Below are 13,471 nucleotides of genomic sequence, written 5' to 3'. Positions count from 1 at the left end.
GATACACCGAACACCTGTACCACCTCCAATATCACCACCACACCTGAGACACACCGCACACCTGTACCACCTCCAATATCACCACCACACCTGAGATACACCGCACACCTGTACCACCTCCAATATCACCACCACACCTGAGACACTCCGCACACCTGTACCACCTCCCATATCTCCACCACACCTGAGACACACTGCACACCTGTACCACCTCCAATATCACCACCACACCTGAGACACTCCGCACACCTGTACCACCTCCCATATCTCCACCACACCTGAGACACACTGCACACCTGTACCACCTCCAATATCACCACCACACCTGAGACACACGGCACACCTGTACCACCTCCAATATCACCACCACACCTGAGACACACCGCACACCTGTACCACCTCCAATATCACCATCACACCTGAGACACACTGCACACCTGTACCACCTCCAATATCACCACCACACCTGAGACACACTGCACACCTGTACCACCTCCAATATCACCACCACACCTGAGATACGCCACACACCTGTACCACCTCCAATATCACCACCACACCTGAGACACACTTCACACCTGTACCACCTCCAATATCACCACCACACCTGAGACACACCGCACACCTGTACCACCTCCAATATCACCACCACACCTGAGACACACCGCACACCTGTACCACCTCCAATATCACCATCACACCTGAGACACACTGCACACCTGTACCACCTCCAATATCACCACCACACCTGAGACACACCGCACACCTGTACCACCTCCAATATCACCACCACACCTGAGACACACCGCACACCTGTACCACCTCCAATATCACCATCACACCTGAGACACACTGCACACCTGTACCACCTCCAATATCACCACCACACCTGAGATACGCCACACACCTGTACCACTTCCAATATCACCACCACACCTGAGACACACCGCTCACCTGTACCACCTCCAATATCACCACCACACCTGAGACACACTGCACACCTGTACCACCTCCAATATCACCACCACACCTGAGACACACCGCACACCTGTACCACCTCCAATATCACCACCACACCTGAGACACACCGCACACCTGTACCACCTCCAATATCACCCCCACACCTGAGACACACCACACACCTGTACCACCTCCAATATCACCACCACACCTGAGACACACCGCACACCTGTACCACCTCCAATATCACCACCACACCTGAGACACACTGCACACCTGTACCACCTCCAATATCACCCCCACACCTGAGACACACCACACACCTGTACCACCTCCAATATCACCATCACACCTGAGACACACCGCACACCTGTACCACCTCCAATATCACCACCACACCTGAGACACACCACACACCTGTACCACCTCCAATATCACCATCACACCTGAGACACACCGCACACCTGTACCACCTCCAATATCACCACCACACCTGAGACACACCACACACCTGTACCACCTCCAATATCACCATCACACCTGAGACACACCGCACACCTGTACCACCTCCAATATCACCACCACACCTGAGACACACCGCTCACCTGTACCACCTCCAATATCACCACCACACCTGAGATACGCCACACACCTGTACCACCTCCAATATCACCACCACACCTGAGACACTCCGCACACCTGTACCACCTCCAATATCACCACCACACCTGAGACACACCGCACACCTGTACCACCTCCAATATCACCACCACACCTGAGACACACCCCACACCTGTACCACCTACAATATCACCACCACACCTGAGACACACTGCACACCTGTAACACCTCCAATATCAACACCACACCTGAGACACTCCGCACACCTGTACCACCTCCAATATCACCACCACACCTGAGACACACCGCTCACCTGTACCACCTCCAATATCACCATCACACCTGAGACACTCCGCACACCTGTACCACCTCCAATATCACCACCACACCTGAGACACTCCGCACACCTGTACCACCTCCAATATCACCACCACACCTGAGACACACCGCACACCTGTACCACCTCCAATATCACCACCACACCTGAGACATACCACACACCTGTACTACCTCCAATATCACCACCACACCTGAGACACTCCGCACACCTGTACCACCTCCAATATCACCAACACACCTGAGACACACCGCACACCTGTACCACCTCCAATATCACCACCACACCTGAGACACTCCGCACACCTGTACCACCTCCAATATCACCACCACACCTGAGACACACCGAACACCTGTACCACCTCCAATATCACCACCACACCTGAGACACACTGCACACCTGTAACACCTCCAATATCAACACCACACCTGAGACACTCCGCACACCTGTACCACCTCCAATATCACCAACACACCTGAGACACTCCGCACACCTGTACCACCTCCAATATCACCACCACACCTGAGACACACCGCTCACCTGTACCACCTCCAATATCACCACCACACCTGAGACACTCCGCACACCTGTACCACCTCCAATATCACCACCACACCTGAGACACTCCGCACACCTGTACCCCCTCCAATATCACCACCACACCTGAGACACACTGCACACCTGTACCACCTCCAATATCACCACCACACCTGAGACACTCCGCACACCTGTACCACCTCCATTATCACCACCACACCTGAGACACTCCGCACACCTGTACCACCTCCAATATCACCACCACACCTGAGACACACCGCACACCTGTACCACCTCCAATATCACCACCACACCTGAGACACACCGCACACCTGTACCACCTCCAATATCACCACCACACCTGAGACACACCGCTCACCTGTACCACCTCCAATATCACCACCACACCTGAGACACACCGCACACCTGTACCACCTCCAATATATCCACCACACCTGAGACACACCGCTCACCTGTACCACCTCCAATATATCCACCACACCTGAGACACACCGCACACCTGTACCACCTCCAATATCACCACCACACCTGAGACACACCGCTCACCTGTACCACCTCCAATATCACCACCACACCTGACATATTGTGTACACCTGTACCACCTCCAATATCACCCCCACACCTGAGACACACCGCACACCTGTACCACCTCCAATATCACCACCACACCTGAGACACACCTGTACCACCTCCAATATCACCACCACACTTGAGACACACTGCACACCTGTACCACCTCCAATATCACCACCACACCTGAGACACACCGCACACCAGTACCACCTCCAATATCACCACCACACCTGAGACACACCGCTCACCTGTACCACCTCCAATATCACCACCACACCTGAGACACACTGCACACCTGTAACACCTCCAATATCACCACCACACCTGAGACACACCGCACACCTGTACCACCTCCAATATCACCACCACACCTGAGACACACTGCACACCTGGACCATCTCCAATATCACCACCACACCTGAGACACACCGCTCACCTGTACCACCTCCAATATCACCACCACACCTGAGACACACTGCACACCTGTAACACCTCCAATATCACCACCACACCTGAGACACACTGCACACCTGTAACACCTCCAATATCAACACCACACCTGAGACACACCGCACACCTGTACCACCTCCAATATCACCACCACACCTGAGACACACCGCACACCTGTACCACCTCCAATATATCCACCACACCTGAGACACACCACACACCTGTACCACCTCCAATATATCCACCACACCTGAGACACACCACTCACCTGTACCACCTCCAATATCACCACCACACCTGAGACACACTGCACACCTGTAACACCTCCAATATCAACACCACACCTGAGACACACCGCACACCTGTACCACCTCCAATATCACCACCACACCTGAGACACACCACACACCTGTACCACCTCCAATATCACCACCACACCTGAGACACACTGCACACCTGTACAACCTCCAATATCACCACCACACCTGAGACACACTGCACACCTGTACCACCTCCAATATCCCCACCACACCTGAGACACACCGCTCACCTGTACCACCTCCAATATCACCACCACACCTGAGACACACTGCACACCTGTACAACCTCCAATATCCCCACCACACCTGAGACACACCGCTCACCTGTACCACCTCCAATATCACCACCACACCTGAGACACACTGCACACCTGGACCATCTCCAATATCACCACCACACCTGAGACACACTGCACACCTGTAACACCTCCAATATAAACACCACACCTGAGACACACCGCACACCTGTACCACCTCCAATATCACCACCACACCTGAGACACACCACACACCTGTACCACCTCCAATATATCCACCACACCTGAGACACACCACACACCTGTACCACCTCCAATATATCCACCACACCTGAGACACACTACTCATCTGTACCACCTCCAATATCACCACCACACCTGAGACACACCGCACACCTGTACCACCTCCAATATCACCACCACCCCTGAGACACACCGCTCACCTGTACCACCTCCAATATCACCACCACACCTGAGACACACCGCACACCTGTACCACCTCCAATATCACCACCACACCTGAGATACGCCACACACCTGTACTACCTCCAATATTACCACCACACCTGAGACACACCTGTACCACCTCCAATATCACCACCACACCTGAGACACACCGCACACCTGTACCACCTCCAATATCACCACCACACCTGAGACACACCGCACACCTGTACCACCTCCAATATCACCAACACACCTGAGACACACCGCACACCTGTACCACCTCCAATATCACCATCACACCTGAGACACACTGCACACCTGTACCACCTCCAATATCACCCCCACACCTGAGACACACCGCACACCTGTACCACCTCCAATATCACCACCACACCTGAGACACACCGCACACCTGTACCCCCTCCAATATCACCACCACACCTGAGACACATCGCACACCTGAACCCCCTCCAATATCACCACACCTGAGATACACCGCACACCTGTACCACCTCCAATATCTCCACCACACCTGAGACACACCGCACACCTGTACCACCTCCAATATCACCACCACACCTGAGACACACCGCACACCTGTACCACCTCCAATATCACCACCACACCTGAGACACACCGCTCACCTGTACCACCTCCAATATCACCACCACACCTGAGACACACCGCACACCTGTACCACCTCCAATATCACCACCACACCTGAGACACACCGCTCACCTGTACCACCTCCAATATCAACACCACACCTGAGACACACCGCACACCTGTACCACCTCCAACATCACCACCACACCTGAGACACACCGCACACCTGTACCACCTCCAATATCACCACCACACCTGAGACACACCGCACACCTGTAACACCTCCAATATCAACACCACACCTGAGACACACCGCACACCTGTACCACCTCCAACATCACCACCACACCTGAGACACACCGCACACCTGTACCACCTCCAATATATCCACCACACCTGAGACACACCGCTCACCTGTACCACCTCCAATATCACCACCACACCTGAGATACGCCACACACCTGTACCACCTCCAATATTACCACCACACCTGAGACACACCTGTACCACCTCCAATATCACCACCACACCTGAGACACACCGCACACCTGTACCACCTCCAATATCACCACCACACCTGAGACACACCGCACACCTGTACCACCTCCAATATCCCCACCACACCTGAGACACACCGCTCACCTGTACCACCTCCAATATCACCACCACACCTGAGACACACCGCTCACCTCTACCCCCTCCAATATCACCACCACACCTGTGACACACCGCACACCTGTACCACCTCCGATATCACCACCACACCTGAGACACACCGCATACCTGTACCACCTCCAATATCACCACCACACCTGAGACACTCCGCACACCTGTACCACCTCCAATATCACCACCACACCTGAGACACTCCGCACACCTGTACCACCTCCAATATCACCACCACACCTGAGATACACCGCACACCTGTACCACCTCCAATATCACCACCACACCTGAGACACACCGCACACCTGTACCACCTCCAATATCACCACCACACCTGAGATACACCGCACACCTGTACCACCTCCAATATCACCACCACACCTGAGACACTCCGCACACCTGTACCACCTCCCATATCTCCACCACACCTGAGACACACTGCACACCTGTACCACCTCCAATATCACCACCACACCTGAGACACACGGCACACCTGTACCACCTCCAATATCACCACCACACCTGAGATACGCCACACACCTGTACCACCTCCAATATCACCACCACACCTGAGACACACTGCACACCTGTACAACCTCCAATATCACCACCACACCTGAGACACACTGCACACCTGTACCACCTCCAATATCCCCACCACACCTGAGACACACCGCTCACCTGTACCACCTCCAATATCACCACCACACCTGAGACACACTGCACACCTGTACAACCTCCAATATCCCCACCACACCTGAGACACACCGCTCACCTGTACCACCTCCAATATCACCACCACACCTGAGACACACTGCACACCTGGACCATCTCCAATATCACCACCACACCTGAGACACACTGCACACCTGTAACACCTCCAATATAAACACCACACCTGAGACACACCGCACACCTGTACCACCTCCAATATCACCACCACACCTGAGACACACCACACACCTGTACCACCTCCAATATATCCACCACACCTGAGACACACCACACACCTGTACCACCTCCAATATATCCACCACACCTGAGACACACTACTCATCTGTACCACCTCCAATATCACCACCACACCTGAGACACACCGCACACCTGTACCACCTCCAATATCACCACCACCCCTGAGACACACCGCTCACCTGTACCACCTCCAATATCACCACCACACCTGAGACACACCGCACACCTGTACCACCTCCAATATCACCACCACACCTGAGATACGCCACACACCTGTACTACCTCCAATATTACCACCACACCTGAGACACACCTGTACCACCTCCAATATCACCACCACACCTGAGACACACCGCACACCTGTACCACCTCCAATATCACCACCACACCTGAGACACACCGCACACCTGTACCACCTCCAATATCACCAACACACCTGAGACACACCGCACACCTGTACCACCTCCAATATCACCATCACACCTGAGACACACTGCACACCTGTACCACCTCCAATATCACCCCCACACCTGAGACACACCGCACACCTGTACCACCTCCAATATCACCACCACACCTGAGACACACCGCACACCTGTACCCCCTCCAATATCACCACCACACCTGAGACACATCGCACACCTGAACCCCCTCCAATATCACCACACCTGAGATACACCGCACACCTGTACCACCTCCAATATCTCCACCACACCTGAGACACACCGCACACCTGTACCACCTCCAATATCACCACCACACCTGAGACACACCGCACACCTGTACCACCTCCAATATCACCACCACACCTGAGACACACCGCTCACCTGTACCACCTCCAATATCACCACCACACCTGAGACACACCGCACACCTGTACCACCTCCAATATCACCACCACACCTGAGACACACCGCTCACCTGTACCACCTCCAATATCAACACCACACCTGAGACACACCGCACACCTGTACCACCTCCAACATCACCACCACACCTGAGACACACCGCACACCTGTACCACCTCCAATATCACCACCACACCTGAGACACACCGCACACCTGTAACACCTCCAATATCAACACCACACCTGAGACACACCGCACACCTGTACCACCTCCAACATCACCACCACACCTGAGACACACCGCACACCTGTACCACCTCCAATATATCCACCACACCTGAGACACACCGCTCACCTGTACCACCTCCAATATCACCACCACACCTGAGATACGCCACACACCTGTACCACCTCCAATATTACCACCACACCTGAGACACACCTGTACCACCTCCAATATCACCACCACACCTGAGACACACCGCACACCTGTACCACCTCCAATATCACCACCACACCTGAGACACACCGCACACCTGTACCACCTCCAATATCCCCACCACACCTGAGACACACCGCTCACCTGTACCACCTCCAATATCACCACCACACCTGAGACACACCGCTCACCTCTACCCCCTCCAATATCACCACCACACCTGTGACACACCGCACACCTGTACCACCTCCGATATCACCACCACACCTGAGACACACCGCATACCTGTACCACCTCCAATATCACCACCACACCTGAGACACTCCGCACACCTGTACCACCTCCAATATCACCACCACACCTGAGACACTCCGCACACCTGTACCACCTCCAATATCACCACCACACCTGAGATACACCGCACACCTGTACCACCTCCAATATCACCACCACACCTGAGACACACCGCACACCTGTACCACCTCCAATATCACCACCACACCTGAGATACACCGCACACCTGTACCACCTCCAATATCACCACCACACCTGAGACACTCCGCACACCTGTACCACCTCCCATATCTCCACCACACCTGAGACACACTGCACACCTGTACCACCTCCAATATCACCACCACACCTGAGACACACGGCACACCTGTACCACCTCCAATATCACCACCACACCTGAGATACGCCACACACCTGTACCACCTCCAATATCACCACCACACCTGAGACACACTGCACACCTGTACCACCTCCAATATCACCACCACACCTGAGACACACCGCACACCTGTACCACCTCCAATATCACCCCCACACCTGAGACACACCACACACCTGTACCACCTCCAATATCACCCCCACACCTGAGACACACCACACACCTGTACCACCTCCAATATCACCACCACACCTGAGACACACCGCACACCTGTACCACCTCCAATATCTCCACCACACCTGAGACACACCGCTCACCTGTACCACCTCCAATATCACCACCACACCTGAGACACACTGCACACCTGTACCACCTCCAATATCACCCCCACACCTGAGACACACCGCACACCTGTACCACCTCCAATATCACCACCACACCTGAGACACACCGCACACCTGTACCACCTCCAATATCCCCACCACACCTGAGACACACCGCTCACCTGTACCACCTCCAATATCACCACCACACCTGAGACACACCGCTCACCTCTACCCCCTCCAATATCACCACCACACCTGTGACACACCGCACACCTGTACCACCTCCGATATCACCACCACACCTGAGACACACCGCATACCTGTACCACCTCCAATATCACCACCACACCTGAGACACTCCGCACACCTGTACCACCTCCAATATCACCACCACACCTGAGACACTCCGCACACCTGTACCACCTCCAATATCACCACCACACCTGAGATACACCGCACACCTGTACCACCTCCAATATCACCACCACACCTGAGACACACCGCACACCTGTACCACCTCCAATATCACCACCACACCTGAGATACACCGCACACCTGTACCACCTCCAATATCACCACCACACCTGAGACACTCCGCACACCTGTACCACCTCCCATATCTCCACCACACCTGAGACACACTGCACACCTGTACCACCTCCAATATCACCACCACACCTGAGACACACGGCACACCTGTACCACCTCCAATATCACCACCACACCTGAGATACGCCACACACCTGTACCACCTCCAATATCACCACCACACCTGAGACACACCACACACCTGTACCACCTCCAATATCACCCCCACACCTGAGACACACCACACACCTGTACCACCTCCAATATCACCCCCACACCTGAGACACACCACACACCTGTACCACCTCCAATATCACCACCACACCTGAGACACACCGCACACCTGTACCACCTCCAATATCTCCACCACACCTGAGACACACTGCACACCTGTACCACCTCCAATATCACCACCACACCTGAGACACACCGCACACCTGTACCACCTCCAATATCTCCACCACACCTGAGACACACTGCACACCTGTACCACCTCCAATATCACCACCACACCTGAGACACACCGCACACCTGTACCACCTCCAATATCTCCACCACACCTGAGACACACTGCACACCTGTACCACCTCCAATATCACCACCACACCTGAGACACACTGCACACCTGTACCCCCTCCAATATCACCCCCACACCTGAGACACACCGCACACCTGTACCACCTCCAATATCACCACCACACCTGAGATACGCCACACACCTGTACCACCTCCAATATCACCACCACACCTGAGACACACCGCACACCTGTACCACCTCCAATATCTCCACCACACCTGAGACACACTGCACACCTGTACCACCTCCAATATCACCACCACACCTGAGACACACTGCACACCTGTACCCCCTCCAATATCACCCCCACACCTGAGACACACCGCACACCTGTACCACCTCCAATATCACCACCACACCTGAGACACTCCGCACACCTGTACCACCTCCAATATCACCACCACACCTGAGACACACCGCACACCTGTACCACCTCCAATATCACCACCACACCTGAGACACTCCGCACACCTGGACCACCTTCAATATAATTGTGTATTCCTCCTATGACTTCTACTGTGCCAATAGAAACTAAGCATGAAAATAAACCTGTGGGGGGCGCTCTTGTTTTTTTACCTCTTTTAAACCCCTAAAACACCAAAGAAACAGCAATAACCAATACATAATACCCATAAAATATACCACAACCCTGATAAATTGGCTGATCAATATCGCAAGAATAATAATAATAATAGCTTCAGGTCTTCCAATATCTTCCAACTATGGTGGATCTATATTTACCCCCCCCCCTCCCCCACCACCCCTACCTATACCCCATGTACTGTACATCTGTATTATTACCGCTCCCCTGTACACTACCTGGAGATAGAATATACTGTATAGATAATCATGGATGATGGGGGTAGGAGGTTACAAGTGATAATATGAATGGATGATGGGGGTAGGAGGTTACAAGTGATAATATGAATGGATGATGGGGGTAGGAGGTTATAGCTAATGATAATAATAATAATAACGGGTATAATGATATAATAGTGGATGATAAAAATGATGTTGGATGATAGGTGTAGTTGGTAGTAGAAGATGATGGTGGTAGTGATGAGGGTAGTAGATAATAGAGGTTTGGGATAGTGATGGTAGATAATGATGGGGGTGATGATAGGTATAATCCTGTATTCTCTCACTCCTAGGTCTGGTGTACATTACACTCAGTAGAAGGATGATGGGGGTGATGGATAATGGATAGGAGGTATAATGTTGGGGGTGAAGGTAGGATGATGATAATGATGGGGGTAGTAGTTGATGATATTCTCTCAACCCCTGGTCCGATGTAGAGAGCAGTCAGTGGAAGGACAATGATGATAGATGATTGGTGATGGATAATGGATGAGAGGTATAATGATGGGGGTAGTAGGTTATAGATAACAATAGATGATGGGTATGATGCTGTATTCTCTCACCCCCGATCCTGTGTAAGATGATGGATGATGGGTATAATTATAGGGGTAGTAGGTAATAGATAATAATGGATGAGAGGTATAATGATGGGGGTAGTAGTAGTATGATGAGGATGATGGGGGTAGTAGATGATGGGTATAATTATAGGGGTAGTAGGTAATGGATGATGGGTATAATGATGAATTCTCTCACCCCCCGGTGCAGTATACAGAGCACTGAGTAGTAGTACTATGATGAGGATGATGGGGGTAGTAGGTAATGGATGATGGGGGTAGTAAGTAATGGATGATGGGGGTAGTAGGAAATGGATGATGGGGGGTAGTAGGTAATGGATGATGGGGGTAGTAAGTAATGGATGATGGGGGTAGTAAGTAATGGATGATGGGGGTAGTAGGAAATGGATGATGGGGGGTAGTAGATGATAATGGATGATGGGTATAATGATGGGGGTAGTAGGTAATGGATGATGGGGGGTAGTAGGAAATGGATGATGGGGGTAGTATATAATAATGGATGATGGGTATAATGATGGGGGTAGTAGGTAACAATAGATGATGGGGGTAGTAGGTAATGGATGATGGGGGTAGTAGGTAATAGATGATGGGGGTAGTAGGTAATGGATGATGGGGGTAGTATATAATAATGGATGATGGGGGTAGTATATAATAATGGATGATGGGGGTAGTATATAATAATGGATGATGGGGGTAGTATATAATAATGGATGATGGGGGTAGTATATAATAATGGATGATGGGGGTAGTATATAATAATGGATGATGGGGGTAGTAGGTAACAATAGATGATGGGGGTAGTAGGTAACAATAGATGATGGGGGTAGTAGGTAACAATAGATGATGGGTATATCAGTGAATTCTCTCACCCCCCGGTCCGGTGTACAGAGCACTGAGTAGTAGTAGTATGATGAGGATGATGGGGGTGATTTCTCCCCCCGGATCTCCCGGAATTATCCTCATCCCGCCGCCTCCCTCCGCATCTCCTCCGGCCTGGACCACCGCGTGACGTCACCACCTACACCGGGGGCGGGGCTACACGGCCGGGCTGAGGCGGGGATTGGTCGGGAGAGATGTCAATCCGCAACACGGATGAGTAACCGAACACAATAACATCTCTACTGATACATTGTATATATATCTCCCCTCCCCCCACCCCCCTATACATTGTATATATATCTCCCCTCCCCCCACCCCCCTATACATTGTATATATATCTCCCCTCCCCCCACCCCCCTATACATTGTATATATATCTCCCCTCCCCCCACCCCCCTATACATTGTATATATATCTCCCCTCCCCCCACCCCCCTATACATTGTATATATATCTCCCCTCCCCCCACCCCCCTATACATTGTATATATATCTCCCCTCCCCCCACCCCCCTATACATTGTATATATATCTCCCCTCCCCCACTATACATTGTATATATATCTCCCCTCCCCCACTATACATTGTATACACCCCTCCCCCCCTATACTCTATATACACCCCTCCCCCCTATACTCTATATACACCCCTCCCCCCTATACTCTATATACACCCCTCCCCCCTATACTCTATATACACCCCTCCCCCCCTATACTCTATATACACCCCTCCCCCCCTATACTCTATATACACCCCTCCCCCCCTATACTCTATATACACCCCTCCCCCCTATACTCTATATACACCCCTCCCCCCTATACTCTATATACACCCCTCCCCCCCTATACTCTATATACACCCCTCCCCCCCTATACTCTATATACACCCCTCCCCCTATACTCTATATACACCCCTCCCCCCCTATACTCTATATACACCCCTCCC

General features: G+C 52.2%; 1 protein-coding gene across 1 annotated transcript in view; it reads right to left on the bottom strand.

Annotated features, from left to right (window-relative positions):
* The window catches only part of TMEM8B (transmembrane protein 8B), a 62,192-nt gene extending 49,531 nt beyond the window's left edge, over positions 1-12,661 (bottom strand). Inside the window, exon 1 of the mRNA XM_082243468.1 lies at positions 12,521-12,661. Within this exon, the coding sequence (XP_082099594.1) occupies positions 12,521-12,614 (94 nt within the window). The 5' untranslated portion in view covers positions 12,615-12,661. The remainder of the gene's footprint in view (positions 1-12,520) is intronic.
* Positions 12,662-13,471: the final 810 nt, after the last annotated feature.

The sequence above is a fragment of the Pelophylax lessonae genome, assembly GCF_965119305.1.
Source record: "Pelophylax lessonae genome assembly, chromosome: 1".
Taxonomy (NCBI): Eukaryota; Metazoa; Chordata; class Amphibia; order Anura; family Ranidae; genus Pelophylax; species Pelophylax lessonae.
Note: the sequence above shows the minus strand (reverse complement) of the source record. Positions and strands in the feature narration are given on the sequence as shown.